The sequence below is a fragment of the Sparus aurata genome, chromosome 8 (genome assembly GCF_900880675.1).
Source record: "Sparus aurata chromosome 8, fSpaAur1.1, whole genome shotgun sequence".
Lineage (NCBI taxonomy): Eukaryota > Metazoa > Chordata > Actinopteri > Spariformes > Sparidae > Sparus > Sparus aurata.
In genome coordinates this window covers 29872159-29894293 of record NC_044194.1, presented here as the reverse complement: position 1 = coordinate 29894293, position 22135 = coordinate 29872159, and the positions used below count along the sequence as shown (strand labels likewise).

Below are 22135 nucleotides of genomic sequence, written 5' to 3'. Positions count from 1 at the left end.
GGCATGACTCCTAATAGGCTTTTTATTCATACTACTGTATCTACAACGTATAATCTTTTATTATGCAGGAATCTGTGTCCATTAAGCCCATTTCCAGGTGTTAATAGGAAGAATCATTACATTATGATGTTAATGATGGAAAAATCTAGGGAGAAAGATGTTTGAGGCATTGACCACGTGCACACCTTATACAGGCCAAACATATCCTATGCTCTGTGGTAACCTCTCATGTTTGCTGTCATAAGTGGGCCTGTGCACACAAGCACAAAAGGTGACCAGAGTGTATTACAGTCAGCCGGTTGTTACATCTGCTGACACGCTCAGCTAAAGTGGCTGCTAATAAATCTTCTTGTGAGTCTTTCTGCTTGGGGTGTGTTTTCTGTCTCTGGCCTCGTGAAGAAAAAAACAGTTTTGTGTTGTTTCAATAACAGATTAGGATAGAGAGCCTGCTGCGTTAATGAAGCCCGGAGCGTCGCTGCTTCTCTGTATCCATGGTGACATCAAGATATGATGACGTTACTGCATGCCGCCTCCCGGTACTGTCTTAAACTCTGGGGCTTAAATTACAAAAAGACACCAATAGTCGACAACAAAGTCCATTCTCTCTCCACAAGTAGTACGTTGGCACTTTAAATGATGCATTTGAGGGCAACAGAGCATGAATTCATTGTTTAAATCAGATCATAGATAGAAATATTATTCTTTTTTTATTCTTGGAAAATATAAAGTGTGTAGGTTGGTTTGTGAAGCAAACGATCCAAAGGAAAAAAATGCGTTGTTCCATGCTGTAGCGTGATAATGAGATACACAACTGCAACGAGGATCATTTCCACGCTAAAGCACTCAGAAGTGCGGAATTCACGCGGAACCTGAATGCCTCACCAGCTGTCCTTGAAAGTTCTCTCAGTCCGGTGACTCACAGCTGGCCGCGTGCAGTCAGAGTGCAGCTGCACAGTGTGAGTTTAACATCGGCTTCCACGGACTAGACAGGGACGCTACGGTATGCCTCCGTCGCTAATTCAAACACATGACTTCTCAGCCTATTTAACTTGCATTTGTTGTTTTTTAGGTTACAGACAGCCATGTCCATGTCAGTGCTCTTTGTCAACCATTTGCCCTCTGCTGTGTAAACAAAAAGCCTACACTGTGATGTGGAGGAATCAATGGGGCAATGGGTCACCTGAAACCTACACGTTGTGTTTGCTCAAGTGCTGCATCCCTGTGTCCGCGTGAGCGTGCGCGTAGACCGGGGGCAGTGTGGTTATTGGTGACTGTAAGTAGGTGTGTCAGACATTAAGACAGGACGGACACGCTCAGCACCTGCTCCCGCCACTGTGTCGGCCGTTAGTGAAGTTTTTACGGGAGGTCAGGTAACACTGTCATGTCCCCACTGGTCTGACCTCAAGGTCTGTGGCCGGCCCGCCTCCCCCTCTCCCTCTCCCTCCCTGCGCCTCCAGCGGCACACACACCGACGCAGCGCACAGTCCGGCACCACACCGACCTGGAAGAAACATGGGGTCCGCGGGACACCTCTGCTCGGTGCTGCTGGTCGTTTTTCTGCTGGGGCTTCATCACTCCTCGGGTTTCTGGATAATAAATGTTGTGTTCCCGCCAAACGCCAAACCCAGAGCATCGAGCAACAGCACTCCGCCTCTCATTATAGGTAAGTGTTATCTGCTGAAACCCACCATACAAAGAGCACTGTGTAGTTTTACAGAAGACACTTGAATGAGAAAAGAAATATCTACATTGACTGTTTTTGTTTTTAAAAATGCCGAAATAAACTAAATAACAAACTGTCTTTGTCCATAAAGGACAACACAATTTCATACTCTTTACTTTCTATCTATCTATCTATCTATCTATCTATCTGACTCACTAACTGTCGGTGTATTGATGCTGAGGCTATCAGTGAGGTTGTACACTGTACTTTGTACATTTGACCCTGTTTTTTACTGTTTGTTTCCTGCTTATCTAGGTCATACTAAGGCGTTTTAGGCTGAAAGGCCAAAACGTGATTTGGTGGTCATGCTCCGCACCAGCCCTCCACAATTTGGCTGTAGGGGTTTTACTTTCTCTTGAATGAACCATGATTTTGGCCATTTGCCAATTTTTCCCTCCTCGACCTCATGATTGATCCTTCATTTTTCATAAAAAATTCCAGATTTCCTGTCATGAAATCACTTAGAGTAGCCCAAAAAGTTACTGAAATCTGACAAACTTACAATGTCCCACTGATATTTGCATTTACCTTTGGGGTTTTATTAAAGGTGCAATATGTAAGAATTGGCCACTTGTTAATTAGATGCACAAAAAAATACAGGGGGTTGCATATCACTAGCGTCCCCACTAACTGCTTTGGACTGGAACAGGACAGGACTTGCGTGTTGGTATGCTCAATTCAGTAGATATCTCTGCAACACAATACAGACACATTTTAATGTCATGCCGTTATTCACATTCTGTTGAAAATACATTCTGGTGATCCATATACTAAGTATGATTTTGAATTGTTAGTTTTTTGTGTTTATGACTTAAGGGAAAAAAAAGGTTTGGCCAGAATAATCTTTCAAAGTTCCTTCAACCTGCTGAAAGCGGTGTCATCGTGTTGTCATTGTTGTTTTGCAGTTATCAATGCCCTTCTCCTCTCCACATCACCACATGAATGCACAGCAGTAAATCACTAGACATGGCAGCAAACACGAGGATCCTGCTCTCTGCGTGTTCACGAGTAGACAGGACCACCTCTTTTTGGAGTTCTCTGTCTTGACTGGATAAAGTGGGCAGAATGTATTTTCTCTTTTACTGCATAAGCATGGGGAGGAGAGACGTGGGTTGCTGATCAAACACTCTATATCAGTGATTACTGTTGGAATATAGAGCCAGGTGACACTAACTTTGATAAGAAAATAAAGCTTACAGCAGCTTTAAGTTGTTTTTTTTTTCACTTGCCTCTCAGGGCTTCTGTAGTCCCTGAATTGACTGACTTCTATCACAAATTGTCGTTCTGCCAAATGTGCTCAGATTATGGAAAATAACAAAGTATTGATACATATGGATTCTGAATATTTCAAACTGTTTCAATATTCATTTTCTGCCGTATGGATACACCTGTATGACCTGCACCTTCTCACTCTCTTGTCTTTGTTAGCGATTTGACTCACACTGCCACAATGCCCACAGAGGCCTACCTCCTCCCACTCTGTTGACTGTAGTCAGAAGTAAATGAACTTAGATTGTGTCGTGCTGAACAGACAGTACACAAGCCTTGTTCTATTTATGTCTTAACAAAAATTTAGAAATCAAGTCCTTGATGTTTGATTATCGGGTTTGGATATTTCTGAAGTTATTGTATCAAAGTGAGTAATTCCATGTTTCTGAGAACAGTAATATAAGACCATCACCCATTTACAGTGTTACAGTTACAGTGCATGGAAAGACAGTATCAAGACATCCGCACACCCTTCTTCATCTTCTTAAAACAAACGGTATAAAAGTGTTCTTAAAGGTTTTTGGGCAAACTTGCTGTCTACATTTGTAGCTCCTCCTTTGCAGTCATCATTCAACTTTGTTTGACACTGACATCTGTATTCAAAGTATGATATTAGCCAAAGAGCATAGGTTTTGTGTTCACTGCCCTTATTTGGAATCAGTTTGTAGAAGATTACAGTGCATTGCACTTACTGTTCCCACCACTTGTGACCCATTGTTTGCAGTCAAAAGGTCATGTCCAGATCTGGATACACACAGTCTGCTTCAGAGGAGCTCCACGTGGACGATACCCATTGAAGTATATAGGTTCCTTGTCTATAATGGTTATTATGACAAAATGACATGATGACAAAGACAACACACAGTACATTTTGTTCAAGGCCAAGTTTAAGAGGATATAGAGATTATCACCTGCAAATACCAGACAAAAAAATTCTGAAACCTGCTGTTAAGTCAGAAACGTTTACAGCACACTTGTCACTCATCCTGCAAGATATGAAAAACAGTGTTGTGGCTTCTAAAAAAAAATACACTTTTGCACACACGTCCGGCACTATTTGATGGATAGCTTGACTAACTTTTTGAGGATTGGCCGTATATTTCTGAGTCAGGAGATTTACAAGGGCCAGATAAGATTGTACATGCCCTTTTTCCAACCTATAGAGCTGTCCCAAACATTTTAGGGACCCAAAGTTGAGTTTCAACTCCAATTCTTCCCAGCAATCTGTAACAGCTTCACTCTTTTACAATACAAGGTACATTTAAGATCGTACAAAATGTAATTTCTATATTATTCGTTATACGTAATACTTGACAAGATCTGATGAAGCAACCGGGTGCTGGATCTGCAGGCAACAAGATTGCCAAAGCAGTTAAAGAGTGGTTTTGTATATTTGGTGAAGACCAAAAGACAGTTGCGATGGTGACAATTTGACTTGCATTCATCAGTTGTCCTGATGTCATCCAATGAATGAAAGTCAAACATTCATCAGATGACATGCATATAGCAGTGTTTCCCAATCATTTGAGGCAAAGTCAACATGCAGTCCCTTGTCACAGCTTGTAAACGTTCAATAAAGATCAATCTCAACAGTTGATAGAGGCCTGTAGAGTAAAAAAACCTGTCCAATATTTTTACAAACAAAGCAAATATTAGAGAAATGTCCAAAAGTGAAATTGAATTATTTAAAAAAGTCTTTTACGTCCTCTTATGTCATTAACTTTCTTCTGACCCCTCAGATTCATCTTGATCCAATAGATGGGGGAAACCGACCCACAGTATTTTAGTGCTTTCCTTGCAGTGTGATTCGCTAATATGTGTGTGTTCATATGTTCAGTCCCAGGGAACTTGGGAAACCGTCTGGAAGCTAAACTAGACAAGCCAACTTTGGTCCACTGGATGTGCTACAAGAAAACTGAGAATTGGTTCCCCCTGTGGATCGACCTCAACATGTTCATGCCTATAGGTATAGACTGCTGGATTGATAACATGAGGTAACATAGCCTGACTTTTAATGTCTTCTTTACTCTTTCTGCATTACTTTTGACCTCCAAGATGCTTGACAGTTTTATTTTATTTATTTTATGCTAGCAATGCTCATGTCAACAGGGCATCTGGGCTAAATCAATTCTGACATGTCAGACTAGCTGCTAGGCACAAATCATGAAGTTGTGTGACATGGTAGCAAAGTGTGATGTCAAGAAGTCACGGAAACAAAGGCGGGGCTACTGAAGAGGCATTTCAGTGTTTTCTACGCCAGTTCTTATTTGTACGGACTTTGACCTTTTTCTCGTCCAAGACCTTTAACATGCAAAAGAACCTATATAACAGGATGAAAAAGGCAAAGAAAGGAAAACGCATAACAGGACTCCTTTAAATCTTCCAGTCTGATCTATCCAGACAGAACAATTATACTGGGGTGAACCACAGTTTTTTTTTTTGCCCAAGGTTAGGGTTAACTGACATGAATGTGTATGTGTGTGCCCCAGACTTGTTTACAACAGGACGACTCGGCGGTCATCCAACTCACCAGGTGTGCAGGTGCGGGTGCCAGGATTTGGACAGACATATCCCATTGAGTTTCTTGACAAAAACAAACTGGCCGGTGAGATGAATACTGTACTTCTGACGATCTGTGGATTCTGTAATCTTTCTATCCATTTATTTTTCTAATAATACAGAAATGTCAATAGTTTTCCTGTAAACAGTGATATACAGGTCTGTGCATTATTCCTTCAGTGGATATCTTCAGTTAATGCTCTCTGCAGCTCAGCTTCTTAAAACCAGGTGATGTTGCTTTAGACTCTGGTCTGGTATTGATTTAGTCTGCTTGTTTTTACAGGTTATTTTCACACTATGGTGCAACATTTGGTAAATATGGGCTACGTCCGAAATGAGACAGTCAGAGGAGCACCGTACGACTGGAGATTAACGCCTAGTGAGTAGCAAAACTACAAACTGCAACCTCACATACTCACTCACATTGTACTAAATGAGTAGCAATAACATAGCTTTGTCTAATAAATGTAGAATATGTAAAGGTTTGGCGTTTTCCATGTGTGTGTGCTTGGGAGTATGAAAAAAAAGGAAAAATAAAAGTGTAGCCCCTTAGCTTGAACTTATTACATATGAGGTCCTGTGTAGTTTGTTGTGTAGTGTTTGGGCTGTCGTTCCCTGCTGGCTTTTGGCGTTAGAACAGTTGTGAACAGTGGGTTCCACTGTCGTGACTGTAAGTGAGGCTGATCCCTGACGACAGCAGTGAGACAGAACCAAAACAGGGAAGTTGTGGCCTGCAAAACCAAAACAATGAGCTGAGAGGAAAGTGCATGTTAGACACTCAGGTTCTAAAAAGGCCAGAAACAAATGATAATTAATTCAAAATGTTACAGTGTTGAATGTGAAACAACCTTATAAAGAGGTAATATGTTAGGTAGGCTTGCAGCTGTATGAGATGTGCACAGTACAATGACCATCTCAGGAAATATCCTGTGATTTATGGAATAATTGTGTATGGCATTACTCAATTGTTATTATAATTATTATCAGCTACAGTGACCCTTTATTAAACTACCCCAACATTAAAACTGCCCCTTAAAGGTGCAATAGATGAGACTTAGTTTAAAAAAACATTAAAATTCACTCAAATGATTAAAGTTAGCATGCCATTCAGCCAGATCCAGCCCATCTTGTTCCAAAGTTTTTGTGCTGGGAGTGTAAACACCAACACTCCCTAGTTGCTCTGACGCCCCAGTCTGGACCGCTAGCTGCATGGCTCACTGAGCTAACTAGCTAATGGAAGCTACAGTTACTAGCAGTTAGCTGTCATTCTGGAGATATATTTCCCCCTATTTCTTTTGAGTATGAATTCAACAAGATGCCAATTCTTACATATTGCACCTGTAACTTAAAGCAACATTATGTAACTATTTTACCTTAGAATAATAGCCGAATTGCAGCCCACTAAATATGCGCAGTTTCTCCCACCAGCCCAACCCACACATTCGCTCAGCCCATAGACTTTACGTTGTGATGATGTCACATACTTTTGAATGGCTTTTCTTAGCTCAAGGGAAGTAATATAATTTAAAACCTCAATGGATTAAAAATTCATGATGGAAAGAGACGTAATTGACCTTGATTGCAGTTGGTGTCCTGTCAATACTTTCTCAGACGTCTCTTTTATGATAGTGCTCTATGGAGAAAAAGCTTTTTGGTGCCCAAGGGAATATTTTGTTGAAATAGTGAGAGTGACTTAGTATGATGCATATCCAGGTCTAAATAATACATTAATGATTTGTCCATTTGTTGTGGAGTTCCTTCTATCGCATGTGGCCAAAATGAATTAATAAAGCTTTAAAGAAAAACACTGTTTTCACTGGTATCAATACACACACTTCGACATACAGTTATCTCAAAGTTCTTGCCATCAGCCTGAAGCCCTCATGTCATCCCCCCTCCCACAGCTGAGAATGCAGAATATTTTATCAAGCTGAAGGACCTTGTTGAGGAGATGTACAACCAGTACCAGAATCCTGTTTACCTGCTGGGACACAGCATGGGCTGCCACTACGTCCTCTACTTCCTCAACCACCAGCCTCAGGCCTGGAAGGACAAGTACATCAGAGGCTTCATTTCCCTGGGTGCACCATGGGGGGGTGCTGTTAAAACACTTCGAGTCCTGTCGTCAGGTAATGGCAAAGTACTTGTAATAGAATGCAGTGCAAGAAGAAAATGGATCTGCACCTGACACCCTTAATACAGCAAAAAAGTATTTCATACTGTAATACTCAACACCATATTTTTGACTTGCTATTCATTGCAGGTGAAAATGACGGCATCCCCATGATTTCCAACATCAAGATCCGCGAGGAGCAGAGGATGACCACAACCAATCCCTGGATGCTGCCCTCTGAGGCAGCCTGGTCTAAGGACCACGTGTTTATCTCCACACCATCCTTTAACTACACCAACCAGGACTACCGGCGCCTCTTCAAAGACATCAGTTTTGAGGATGGATGGTAATAAACAGTTTTGATTGTATTATTCCCTCAGTTTTAGGTGTATCATTTTCTGTGTTCATGAATCAATCTTACTGGGTCAGACAGTGGCTATGTAGTGGCAGTAGTAGGGCTGGGCAATATATACAATATATTCGCTATTGTGTTAGAATCTATATATTGTCTTAGGACATACATGTAGTCTTTTCCTGGTTTTAAAGGCTGCATTACGTAAGGGAAAATGCCCGACGAGGTGTCCATCAACAGAAGTTAATGGACGACGTGGAGGCCTAAGAACCGTCCGACGCGCAGCGGAGGACGGTTGCCTCTGCGAAGTGTCCATATATCCATATAGGTGTCCATATATCAGGGGTTAATGAACACCCTGCAGCCAATCAGAATCGAGTATTCCCCCAGACCATGGTATAAAGTACAGTGATGTCTTTTTCCGAACATTCTGAACCAGAATGTTCAACTTGTTCTAATGCTTTTTTAAAAGTTTCATCGTCTGTTATCTTTCTTTTTTTGTTCGGCCATGACCGTGAACAGCAACGTTAATCGTTTAATCCCAAAGCTAGCAGAGACCAGGACAAACAGAAGTGTTGGGTGAACACCTCGCTAACTGTGCACCACTTGTGGTATTCTCTTGATAAGTCGCCACCGACACCCAGTGTTCATCTTTGGTATTACAGGGCTTTCATCAGTTGGCCATAGGCGCAATCGTCATTGTGTTACCTAATTCGGTGATAGACAGTGATTTAATAGATATTTATGCACATGAAAATCTTCTACATTATTATTTAATGTGCATTATTTCATGCATTCAGAGCGTCATGAAATAGGATTAGGGCTAGGCCATTCTTATGTCCAAAATTTTTGTCTGTAGAAAAACAATATGTGTCACTAACACTGATTTTCACACTGAGTCAAAAAAAGTTCAAATCCCACTTAAACAGTAGTGACATTAAATGTATTATATATAATATTTTGGCCACTTGGGGGCAGCAGAAACACGCTGTTAACACAACCTTAAAGCTGCTGAAAGCCTTGTTTTTTGTAGCGAACTCCATGTCTGTTTTGCTGTTAGAAATCCTCTCTCTCCTTTATACGTCCCCACATGAATTCACAGGAAGATCCTGCTCTCTGCATATTCACGAGCAGACAGTACCGCCTCTTTATGAAGTGCTCTTTCTTGATTTGATAAAGCGGACAGGGATAACCAAAAAATGTCTTCTGACCTCTATCATGACCAGCGGGGGGAACAGAGACGTGGGCTACTGACTGAATACTCTATAACAGTGATTACTCTAAGAATACAGATCTATGGTGATTTTAATGAAAATGTACCACTGACAGCAGCTTTAACATCTTGTTATTTCCATGTAAGTTGATATATAGAACATGTGAGACAATGGCAGATATTTTTGTATTTACACTTTATTTGTTTTGTATTTTACACAAAATGTATTTTGGAGTTGTGATTTCAGACTCCCATCAAAAAACAAGTCAAATATTTACTCCTCACTTTAGCTCCACATGACTGTGGGAAATATATCCGGCTATTTAGCTGTCAAATGCTCCACTCGGTTCACCAGCTTGATACAAAAAATTTTTTAGATTTTAGATTTTAGATTTTACTCTTTTTGTTTGTTTGTTTGTTTTTTAAAATAATATATATATTTATTTACTCAAAACACTACACAAGGAGAGCAAACCAGAGTGAACCAAAACTGTAAAGTTGCAGGCTGGCAAACCACAACTGTGTTTTGAATGATTAATTACAAGGTTCATGATGGATGACATCTTTGATCCATTATTACTTTTAAAATATTGATGACTCTACTTGAATGTTTTGGTAATTGTACCTCTCCATTTTACAACCCAGTTTATCCTCTTGTTGACTCTAGGCACATGTGGGAGGACAGCAAGAACCTCACCGGTGATCTCCAGCCGCCTGGTGTAGAGGTGTGGTGTATGTATGGAGTGGGGATTCCAACTCCAGTAACATACATTTATGATGACGAGTTTCCAAACGTGGATCCAGTGGACTTTGTTTATGCCGATGGAGATGACACGGTGGACAGCAATAGCATGGGTCTATGCAAACGTTGGACTGGGCAGCAGGACAAGCCTGTCCACATTACAGAGTACCGAGGTCTGGCCCACCTGGATATAGTGTTTCATGAAAAGGTGCTCAGCGTGATCCAAGATGTCATTGAGGGCAAATCAGACATACCCAAAGAGGTTGATGTCCGCTCTGGAAGTAAATAGCAGATAGCCACATGTAGAGTTTCAAAAACAAAAAAAACACATGGTGTGCTGGATTTTTACTCAGTTGATGTTATAGTTTCTTCAAGCATCCCCCCCCCCCCCCCAAAAAAAACACATTCCACACAACTCCAACGTTTATTAGCACCCTGTTACAGCCCAAGTAAATGCAAAAGTTCCAAACCAATCTGCGATCAGCAAGTAATCTAACACTGACCCCCCCAGCCCATAACCATGACCCCCTTATCTCAACTAATGGCTGATGACTTGTAGAATATGTTCGACTCTGATCTGTTCATTTCTATTTCCAAGATGTGTATTTTTTTTAGTATCTCCTTATATCTGGTGTTGATGGATTGAATCCGATTATATTTTTTATTTCTTATTTTAAGATCTTTTCAGATCTGTGTAAAATCTTTTGAATAATTGTAAAGTTAGCTGAGATAGCTTGTATACACACATTAAACTAAAGATAATAATAAATGGGATATTGTATATTGTCATTGAAAATGCCAAATGTATTTGAATGTCTCCACTCGTAATAAAGCATCTATTGTCACAAAAGTCACGTGTGTCAAATGATGAGTTTAGATCCAAAACAAGTCAAGTCAAAGCTTATCTCTGTAGGTGTGTCCGACTACATCTGCGGTCGATGACTTTTGACTTGATTGCTGAAATAGCGTTGCTGGGTGAATTGCTCTGTAATCTGTACCTCGTGATCAGTACGTTCCTCCTGCTCACTGATCATCAACAACGTTTACATCGCTGGAGATAGCATCAGACGGCTTCCACAGCAAACAAAGAGAAGTCCGCTGCACACCTGAGCGCACCGAGGGGAAGACGACCATGACCGCCTGGCTATGAGACACCAGGAGCCATGGCGGCTTGGCACCGGATAACCGCCTTCTCTTCGCTGCTCCAAGTCGGTTTGTTGTTGTTGCTGTTGTCGGCTCGGAGCAGCGGGAGACCGTTGGAGAAATGTCCCGGCGACAAGTCTTGTCAGCCCCCGAGACCCCCTGTGGTCCTCAGTAAGTGTTTTCATCAGTGTTTAACGTGGTTCGTAGTCAGGCTCATCTTACTATCTGTTGACAAAATAATTGCGCAACTTACCAGCCTCTCAGCCAGCTCATCAACAGCTAGCGATGCTGGGCGATACTCAAGATAGGCCAAACTCCATTCAGAATTTGATGAATTTATTCTCTCCTAGCTTGTTTCAAACGTTGTGCGGAACTTACGATACGAGTCAACACTTGTTTAAATGACTTATTGGTCAGTCCTGAATTCGGCTGGCACGTATTAGTCCAATTTCTATATACGTGAAGGAAATGGAAACTTTTGTATATATTTGGCCTGTCGGTCATTTTATCCTCGTCCATCAAAACAACCAGCGACTCGTCTTAAACAGCGCTCTGTATGAGGCTGTTTTGTTGAATTTTATTCGCTGAGATGTAATTTTGAGTATTAGGTCTGTGCTGTGTCGATGTCTTGTCCCCATCACCTCCGAGAATTTGTTTAGTCATCGTTGGCTGAGGATGTCATGTCGCTTTCAGGGAAGGCGTCTTTACATTGCTGTGTTTGTGAACGGAGTTTGGCTAGACATTGTCGACGATTGGAACTCCTGTGTCGAAGATTATTCGGAAAAAAAGGGGCTCTTGTCACCACAGCGGTGTCGAGACTGTTATTTACGAGAGTCGGAAGACATTTAAACCGTTTTGTGTTCAAACATGCTACAAGTTGTTCTGTGAGAGCTGTGAGAGAGTGTTGACAGCGGCGGTGCTGCGGTCATATGACTGACTCCAGCACTGCAGACAATTAAGGTCTCAGGACACTGACGAGGTCCTATTCTAGAATCTTCGACTCTGGGTTTTAACTTACAATAAAGTGTAAGCGTCAACTAAAATTAAATACATAAATCTGCAAGTCCCCCTCCTCTCCCACACGATCATTGAAAGGGTCTGTGTGTGTTCAAACACAGGTTAAAGCCACAGCCTGTCTGAATTCATGTGTGTGATAAGAGTGTGTGTAGCGGCTTGACCCTGTGTGATCTCCTGCTGTCCGTTCGTGCTTGTGGTTAAACAGTAACGTATTACAGCTTCTGTCATGTCAAGGCCTGTATGACTAAAGGTTGATATAAGTATTCAAATGTATTCAAAACCAACTGACAGAAAATCGCATCAGAAAGCATAAATCCTTAATGTTGTGAGTGTTGCTGCAGTGGCAAAACCCAGTCAAATAAAACGACCCTAATTATGTAAAGTCATCGTTTATCGCTGTCAAAAGTAAATTCTAAAAGCATCATGATTTTAAAAGTAAGTTCATACATTGACCAGTGTTGGACCAGTTTACATTTTGATTGTGTTGACTATGTTAATGTTTCTAGATTGTGACAGGTATTTACTTCAAGTCATCCACCAATTTGTTTCTGTCACATTCAGGCGCAACGTTTTGGAAAATTACACACAATAAATTCACATTTGCTCCAGATTTGGACTAGCTGTCAAGCTGAGGACAAATGGCAAATAAAAATATGATGCCGGCCCCTGTCGAATTATTCGAAATTGTAATATATTAGATTTTAATATTCGTTGTAAGATTCCAAATATAGTCAAGTGCGGTATCCGTATCGCAGGAATCTTCAGTTTTGTGTCTAAAGTTAAATGTGTCACAACGCACCATTATAAAGTTGTGGTTCTACAGAGATGGTGAGGCAAATCATCTTCTCAAGACAAAAGGGAACATGCAGTATAAATTACATCATCATGGTTATTATTTATATTTTTTTTTTCAGTAAAAGTACAAAATCTAAAATTTTTGCCAAAAGTAATTGCAATATTATTTTTTTTCCCATATCATTCAGCTCTTATTAGAAACACTGTATCTATGTGAAGGCAGGGTCAGCGTGTTACTGCCTTTTAATTGTATTGTAATGTGTATCCACATTAACAGAAAGAGGAAGTGTCACAAATCTGGTGTTGCAGACGTCTGACTCATTGCTAATGTCGCTCGTTGCAGTTCCAGGGGATCTGGGAAACCAGCTGGAGGCGAAGCTGGACAAACCCAGTGTGGTCCATTACATCTGCTATAAGAAGACAGACTCCTTCTTCACCCTGTGGCTCAACCTGGAGCTGCTGGTCCCTGTGGCCATAGACTGTTGGATAGATAACATCAGGTATGCCGAAGGGTTTCTCTTTCTGATGGCTCAGACATCAATCAAGAACCGTTTGTCAGACGCTGATGAATTTATCTACCGACTTTCTTTATCTAAATGACTACGGAGAACAACTCGATTTTGGTGAAAACATTCTGTGGTGCAAATTCCAAAACGGCAAATACCTGGAAGTGCTGTCAGTAGGAGAAAGGAGTAGGTAGAGGGGTTCAATGACCTGGTTGACTTTGTGTGAACAGTTATCAACCTACACTAGATAAACTGACCTTTGTGCTGTCCATTTATCAACAAGGTATGGAATAACACAAAGGCTGAGATAGCATTCCTTTAAAAGTCTCCATCAGCAATCACTTAAAAAAGACTTGCATGCTGGATACTGAGTGAGCCTTTATTTAAACCATTCGACTTATCATGTCATAGACATTGTTAGTGACCACAATCTTGTCATTTCCCCGAAAATACACGTTTATATGTTGTTTTTGTTTATTCATTTAGACAAAAGAACTGTGAGTTATAATATCCCAAAATGAGAACTTTGTCGTGATTGCAGTGATGTTGAATTATTGCTCCGGGCCAGCTCTTATTTTGAAATGAAGGCACCATGAATAGTGACTGGAAACAATTATTAAAACTCGCACAACTGGCTGATCACATGATTGGACTTAAAGCGACTGGCTGGTATGACACAGTAGCTACAAACAGCACATGTATTATTGCAGATGCACAATAGTTAATTCAACGTCCAGGAAACACCTAAAACATAAAGTTGGTTGTTTCAGTCTAAGAGTAAACAGCACTTATGTTAAGTCCTTTTAATCCTTAGTCCTCAGTAGTGTCAGTTACACAGCATTATATACAAACTTCAGCTAAAATGTCAGCTTACGGGTCATACCAGACCGGCCGTTTTCAGAGTCAGCTGTTAACATGATACTGCCAAAGACATGTTCTAAGCCAAGTGCTAAAATGTACCCAGAACCTTCTTACTCTAATGGCAGACTTAAAACACGTGTGTGAGACGGCAGAGTCGCGCTACAGGTCTGTGCATGTTTAGGTGAATCAGGCGAAATGGGCAGAAATAGCCTGAGTCACAGAGCGACAGTTTCTTCATGTGCATCCTCAGTGCATCCTGGTACGTGAGGGTGTAATTCAGAGTCCTAACCCTTCCTAGGTAAACCAAAAATAATGTGGATTAGAATTTTGCACTGTTTTAAGAAGTAACCAGGCGTCAGTTTTAGGGGTGTGCCAAAATATCGATACTATGATATATCGCGATATTTCGTCTTGAGGTACGTTATCGATACACTGGTGCCAAATATCGATATTTAAAAATGTAAAAAAAAAAATAAAAAAAAAAAATAAATAAAAAAATATATATATATATATATATATATATATATATATATATATATATATATATATATATATATATATATATATTATTTTTTTTTTTTTTTTGGCCCACCACCACCACCCCTCTTCGGAGGACAGCTTTATCTTTATTCAAACATAGGTATACAACCAAATAAAATTTTAAAAATGGTTTAAGTAGCTCTGAAACCCACACATATAGATATTTAATGATAGTTGTAGTCAGTATGTGTGTTAAGAAGAGACACTGTGCAATATACTCTTTGTTTACTTGGCTGTGATTCATGTAAAATTGATTGACAATGTTTTGTAATTCCGGTGAAATGGATTCAGTGCAGTCAATAAATTCTGAATTTCTTCAGTGACACAGATATCGTGATGTATCGTGGATGAAATTTCTTGCAATATATTGATTATCGCAGAATCGCTGTATCGTGATATTATCGTTATTGTGGACAAAATATTGTGATATTATCGTATCGCGAGGTACCTGGTGATACCCAGCCCTAGTCAGTTTATATGTCTATCCAGCATGCACAGATTTTTAGCTTACAAAACATCAGAATGTCCGAAATACTTCACAGATTTTTCCTTTTTCTCACATCTGTATGGGTTTTTAGATAAAACCAAGTAAGGGAAGTTGTTGTCACACACAGCTAATGTGATGGTAGAGCAAAGGTGAACTGAAATGAGAAGTGCTTCTTTTGAGTCGTAGTATCATGTTCTTGTGAGTGTGTTTGGTTCACCACAGATGCAGAACTGACACTGATCTGTCTCCTGGTGATGATTGTGTGTGTGTCTGATTGTGTGTGTGCAGGCTGATCTACAACAGGACCACACACAGTACTTCATCCCCGCCAGGTGTGGAAGTCCGTGTCCCGGGGTTCGGACAGACGTATTCGCTGGAGTATCTGGACCCCAGCAAACGCAGTGTTGGTGAGTCGAGGGTCCAGAAACAGACAGTTCTTTAAAGAAGTGAGGACTGTGGGAAATTTCCTCTGTTCCCAAAAATGTGCCCACTCTTAAAGTTTAAAAGAATCCTCACAATGATAGACAAAGGAGAATCACATGTTCACCTTTACCACCGTTTTGAGTAATACACTGAAATATCTGTCGCCTTAATTTCTTTTATCTTGTGTTTGTGCATGTTTGTCTGTTTCCTAGGCATGTATTTCTTTACTATCGTGCAGGCGCTGGTGGAGTGGGGCTACACCAGAGATGATGACGTCAGAGGAGCTCCGTATGACTGGAGGAAAGCCCCCAGTAAGCAACAACACACAAACACACATACACACACACACACACACAACACAGGTGTACAGCCAGCATGACTTGCATTTATCCTTTTTATAAATAAACCTTTATTCAAACTTGTGAATGATGAAACCTCACCTCTCCTGAGTCAATCACACTACAAGACCTGAGACTTGTCCGGCTCGTGTTGCTGCTCCTCACAATGACAAAAGCACACAAGGCAAGTTTAGTTGTATACTCAATTCAGACACAAGGAAGCTGAAAGTGCTTTACAGAGGCATCCAAATTGAATTTAAAATACATTAAAAACAAGTAGGAAGACATCGATCAAAACATTAAAACAGGTTAAGAGATAGGAGAGTAAGCTAAATAGAATAGGTTGAAAAGAGACAAGACTAGAGAATAGAAAGCCTTGAATTGCTTCAGTGAAACGCTGCAGCAAACAGAAAGGTCTTCAGCCTTGATTTAAAAGAGGTGAGGTGGGAGGTTTTATTTTGAAAGGGGTATTCTAGCCAGAAAGTCAAGTCAGAATAAATAAGGGGTTAGTAACCTGGGAAGGTGTGGGGAGTTTAACTCATCAGGCCACATGTTTTCAACCGGATCATTCCTGCCAGAGCTTCTCTGTCTAATCCAGGAAGCGATCAAACGTGTCGTCTTGGAAGCACTCCAGCCCTACAATGCAAGTGCATGGAATTTCAAAGCAGCACCAGTCGGAGCACTCTGATTTTTATCGTCTTTTCCTTTCTCCTCTATCAGATGAGAATAAAGAGTATTTCCTGAAGCTGCAGCGCATGATTGAGGAGATGGCAGAGAAGGCCGGCGGGCCCGTGGTGCTCATCGCCCACAGCATGGGCAACATGTACACCTTGTACTTCCTCAACCAGCAGCCCCAGGCCTGGAAAGACAGATACATCAAAGCTTTTATCTGCCTGGGGCCACCGTGGGCCGGGGTGGCCAAGACCCTCCGTGTGCTCACATCTGGTAAGACATGACGCGGGTATTATGTGAACACTTTTTGTGTGCTTATAGTTGGTCGAACCATTCCGATAGTGCCGGAAAGACGGTGCGTTCAAGTGTGTTTCAGCTAATTGGAGAAGGGAGTTTCAAACCTGGAGAAACGTAGCACCAGGTGTGGCCTACTGGAAAGTTGGCGCACTTTCATTTTGTTTTCAGGCTTTGTTAGTGTGTGGAGGCCACATGCTAGGCTTTTGGTTTACATGCAGGCCTCTCTCTTGGTAGGACCATGTAGTGATGTCCCACTAAGAGCATAGCGTGCACACCGACATTACAGTCACTTTTCTCATAAAACAATTAAACTTTACTTGTGAGTCATTATAATAAGAAACATGGTTAATCATGAACACACATACTGCCCCTGCTTGAAGTAGAGCAACAAAGCAGTCTCGCACGAATGGATCTCTGTGTAACACCATAAACGCAGCAACAGAAGACATCAGGTAGCCATCACTGATTCGATAGTACAGTTTAAGTAACTCAGTATCACACATACAGGAAAAAAACAACACATTAAGTGTAAGGGGAGCGGTGAAAAAAAAGGCTTAACCTTCAAGGATGAGTTTCAAATGAAGAGTGAGGTTAGCAGGGGAAGTGAAGCGTTTCCTTTAAAAAAAGAAGTTGCTGAACTTTGCGTTTAAAACGGAGACAGTTTACAGGAAAGTTTATGATTTCATTAGAACATATTAACCTTTAGGAAAACACTTCAAGAAGCGTAAGGGCAACCAGACAACCAGAACTTTGTGAGTTCAGACGTATCCTAGTTGTAGCGTATTGTTAACAAAGTGGAGATTTATGTATTGATAAAATGATAAAGTTTTAGCACAGACGATGGAGAGATTGATAAATATTTGCTCAACTAATCTCAAGGTGTACGTAACTCTCATGTGGCTTACGATATCCTCAGTCCTTGGAGCCTTGATTCAAGAGAGGAAAAACTCCCCAGAATAAAATAAATTGAAAAACACATAGCAGGGGTGGAAAATGGAAGAAAAACCTCAGGAGGAGCCACAGACTAAACAACATCACAGAGTATACAGGTTTAAATTACAGAATATCTGATACTTGTAGATTAGATTAAATATATGTGAGGAATGCGTGTCCTCAAGTGGTAACCGAGACACTCGACTTTAGGCCCGAGGCTAGATTAAATATATTGTTAGACAACCTACAACCAATTTTTTTGGAAGTTATTTTCCATCTCAAAATGATTGGTGATGGGTTTACAAATGGCAGGTAAAACCCAGTTCAGAAGTGTGAAATTTACCCTTCACAATAAAAGTCTTGGCTAAAACTGTTTCCAATCGAGTCCATCATTTTACAGGAATGTGTAATGCCCTGGTGATTTTAGCAAGTGCAGAAATATACACACTGCTACACATTGTCTGTTATTGTCCATTTGAAGGCAAACTATTATTCACCTACTGCTGTTACGTCAGATAAATTCTGGGATGGTAGGACCGGCCTGGGGCTTAAACAAGAGACGAATGTTCCATCTTTTCTAGTTAAACCAAAATGTAACTTTTAAAGAAAATATAATAGAGTCACTATGAAGTAAATATCTGCCATCTGATGTGTTTAGTGCAACTCAACAAAACCTGAGTGCAAAATCCAACAGGTGGTCTGATGAGACTAGCTGTAAATGTGAGTGCTTCAAAGATCCTTCTTTAACCTTTAGTCCACCGCTGTTTTGCCACTAAAGGAACTGTAAACTGCAGGTTAATGGTGTCAGGTTGTATCTTAACTGGGCAGTAAAGTCCTTTTAAAATTGACAAACATTCAGTTGTCTTTTGGAGTCAACAAAGCAGGAAGTTGTTGTGTGCAGTTTCATAGGATGTGACGGGAAAGGGCCTAATCATGTGCTGCAATTGCACTCATATGACCTCTAATAGATTTCTTCACAAGTGCTTGGGTCAAATTGCAAAATTGACAGTTATGTCAGATCCTGTAAGTTGGTAAATGCTGTCCTGCCTTACCCTACCTGTAACCCTGACACACAGTGGATTAAACTATAAGATATGGGCTACGTTATTTTCTGATCATCAGTAGTCTTTCTTTGAGAAGCCACACAAAGAAACTCCTGCCTGGTTTTGGGTCTGTGACTGGAAATTCTCAGCTCAGTTTCAGTTCTTCATAGCTGGTTTCTTTTCTCCTACAGGTGATAATAACCGCATCCCAGTGATCAGCCCGCTGAAGATTCGCTCCCAGCAACGCTCTGCCGTCTCCACCTCCTGGCTGCTCCCCTATGCCCACACCTGGCCCAAAGATAAGGTCTGTGCGCGAGTGTTTGTGTATGTTAGCAGAAAGGTGTTTGCCGTTTTCTTTCCCGTTTGTTTCCATCTCTGTCGCTCTTTTCAGTTATCCATTTGGCTTGCTTTCTGAGCGGTCAGTGTCTGTCGACAGTGGAAAATGTTGCTCTGTGTTTGCTGGTTGCGCAGCTGGGCAACTGTTTGCTAGCATGTTAGCCAAAACAACCTCCAAGGGTAACCCCAAATTTGCCAAAAATCAATTACTGCAGCTTGAAACTGAAGTAAATGTAAACCTGTTGAGCAGTTGGTGAGTAGTGCCTACCCACAATGCACTACAGCCAGCAGGAAGTGGGGTACATTTTCAAAATAAATGTCTCCATAATGAAAGTCATGCAGAAAATGTTGTCAAGTAATCTTGCTGATTTTGATTTTGGTCAAAGCTTTCAGCTATCTTTAGAAGCTGCATTTGGGGGCATTTGGTGGAAAGTAACCAAATCAAATTACTGACTGACTGTCTTTCGCACCCATCCACCAACAGGTCTTAGTGCAGACACCCACCACCAACTACACTGTGCAGGACTACCAGCGCCTCTACTCAGACATCGGTTTCGAGGACGGCTGGCTGATGCGACAGGACACGGAGTCGCTGGTGACTGACCTCACACCGCCCGGCGTGGCCATCCACTGCTTGTACGGCAGCGGCATCGACACGTCGGAGGCCTTCCAGTACACCGAGAAGTTCCCGGACGTGGAGCCCACCGTGGTGTACGGCGACGGGGACGGCACTGTGAACCTGATGAGCGCCGTGCAGTGCAAGCGGTGGATAGGGAAGCAGAAACAGCCTGTGACGCTAATGGAGCTCCCAGGGAACGAACATGTGAACATGCTGCTGAACTTCACGACTGTGGCTTACATCAAGAATGTGCTCTTCTCACCATGATGCAGGAAGATGGCTTTAATCAAACACACACACACACACTGATTTATTTGGTTCACACTCACAGCTTCATGAAGGACGGACAGAGACTGACTCAGCTCGCTTGTCTCTCCGGACACTGACTGCCAAATCCTCCCCTGCACATGCCACATTGCTGAAGAAATAGTATTAAAAGGTTTTAGTACAATTGAAGAGTCAAAATTTAAAAAATTAATTTTATAGCTGTAACTGTACAAGTTATGTTAATGTGGGGTTGTTTACTGTCGGGGGTTGTTAACTTTTATATGTCGGTCTCAGCTCGCAAAGAACCTGAGATTTTACTTACTACATTTGCGTTTTATTATGGGGAACGTGTGTATGTACCAGTCAAAAACCAGGGATATACAGAACGTGCCACTTTCAGAGTTATTAATCACAGTCAGATCTTTTTATTAATGTTGTGGAAGACATTTCTAAACTCCTTTGTCTCTAATGTTGTTTGGATGAAATGGTGAAGCACATACAGTGTTCATATCTTTCTCAGTGCAGCGGGTGACCTGGGCAGATGGCATTTGTTTTCGAGTGATTCGTCCGTTGATCCGTGTTTCGCATGCAGCACAAGCTGTTCAAGGACTTTGGTTTAACTGTGTCATCCATGTCACATGAGTCATGTGCTGAGGGGCTGACTGGAACCACACCTGCGCTGTAGAAGTTGACTTCTGGCACGTTGATGCCGCTCAAAGGTTAACAGCTTTACAGAACTGACAAAATAAAAATATATCCATTTATAATGCCATTTTTAGGAGCTTTAAACTGCTTCTCATCGTCTTAATGGATGGAGCTGGGTCCATTCATTGAGTTTGCTGTTTATTGCTGGAGACCAGGAGATGCAGTTGAAAGCTCTATGAAAGAAATTACAGCTGCCTCAACAGTACAGTGAAAAGATTTGTCAAAAAGAAAATCTTAACTCACGGTGTAGTTACTATTTTTTTCCAGGGCTTTCAACAGCATCACATGGTCTTCTCGTCTGCTCAATAGTTTTGAGCTGTCCAGTCCAAAGATCACACCAAAATTCCACACTTAGGCCGAGTCACGACAGCTGCGGACGCCGATGGAGATCATGAGATGCAGGTGCATAGTCAGTGTTTATTTTACCAAACTGTTTCTGACAGCTTTAAAGCTCAGTTATTTTTTTTTAAGTGTTTAAACAAATCAAATTCATTGAAATTCTGCTTCTGACGTTAATTTTAGCAATCATGTATAATACAAAAGTGGATCACCTGCAATGTCACACGCTTTTTCTTCTATTCAAATGTTCTATATACAGTATATTCATGGTTCTGTGCCTAACTTTTACCCAGGTTTGGTTTGAATCAGGTGCCCTCGACTGTCTGGATTTAGACAGGAACAACTGAGGGGACTTTCATTGTTTTATGTTATAAATCAGATTTTCTTTTTTTCATGACTGTTTGCTTATACCCTCTTTCTGTTTAAACAGACTTGATTAGTTCTGAGTGCAGAGTTTAAACCCTGACTTCCTGTCCTTGTAGACGTGTAGCCAGAATCTCTCTGACGTGAGTGACTGTAAAGTGCCATCGAGCCCCTCTGGGCCAGACCAAAATGATATTCTCATATTTGCTGTGAACTATCATAAATGTGAGTCAAACATGTGCTGCCTTCTATAGAGTAAATATCTCAAATATTACAATCAGCCATTGGACTTGTCTTTGTGCATTTAATTTCTCTAGTATACTTCTTTCTCACACTGTGTTAAATACATTTCATTTTTGCACTCTGGAGACCCTCCTGTCCCTGAACAAGCATAGTTTTCATTACAAGCTAGAGATGAAATGAGTGGCATGTGAATTCAGTGAACTACTTAAACAGGGAATGGGATATTGACCTTCCAGA

At 41.1% G+C, this 22135-nt stretch overlaps 2 protein-coding genes across 2 annotated transcripts; both read left to right on the top strand.

Annotated features, from left to right (window-relative positions):
* Positions 1-1512: 1512 nt before the first annotated feature.
* On the top strand, positions 1513-10361 carry lcat (lecithin-cholesterol acyltransferase). The gene is made up of 7 exons (XM_030426394.1): positions 1513-1663; positions 4830-4986; positions 5482-5597; positions 5835-5930; positions 7456-7680; positions 7815-8010; positions 9897-10361. The coding sequence occupies exons 1-7, from the start codon at positions 1513-1515 to the stop codon at positions 10258-10260; spliced, it is 1305 nt and encodes a 434-aa protein (XP_030282254.1). The 3' UTR covers positions 10261-10361.
* Positions 10362-10933: 572 nt separating this feature from the next.
* pla2g15 (phospholipase A2, group XV) lies at positions 10934-21939 on the top strand. Its single transcript, XM_030426396.1, has 7 exons — positions 10934-11285; positions 13270-13426; positions 15609-15727; positions 15956-16054; positions 16802-17026; positions 19218-19330; positions 19847-21939. Exons 1-7 carry the CDS (start codon positions 11135-11137, stop codon positions 20246-20248), a joined length of 1266 nt encoding a protein of 421 aa, XP_030282256.1. The 5' UTR covers positions 10934-11134; the 3' UTR covers positions 20249-21939.
* Positions 21940-22135: the final 196 nt, after the last annotated feature.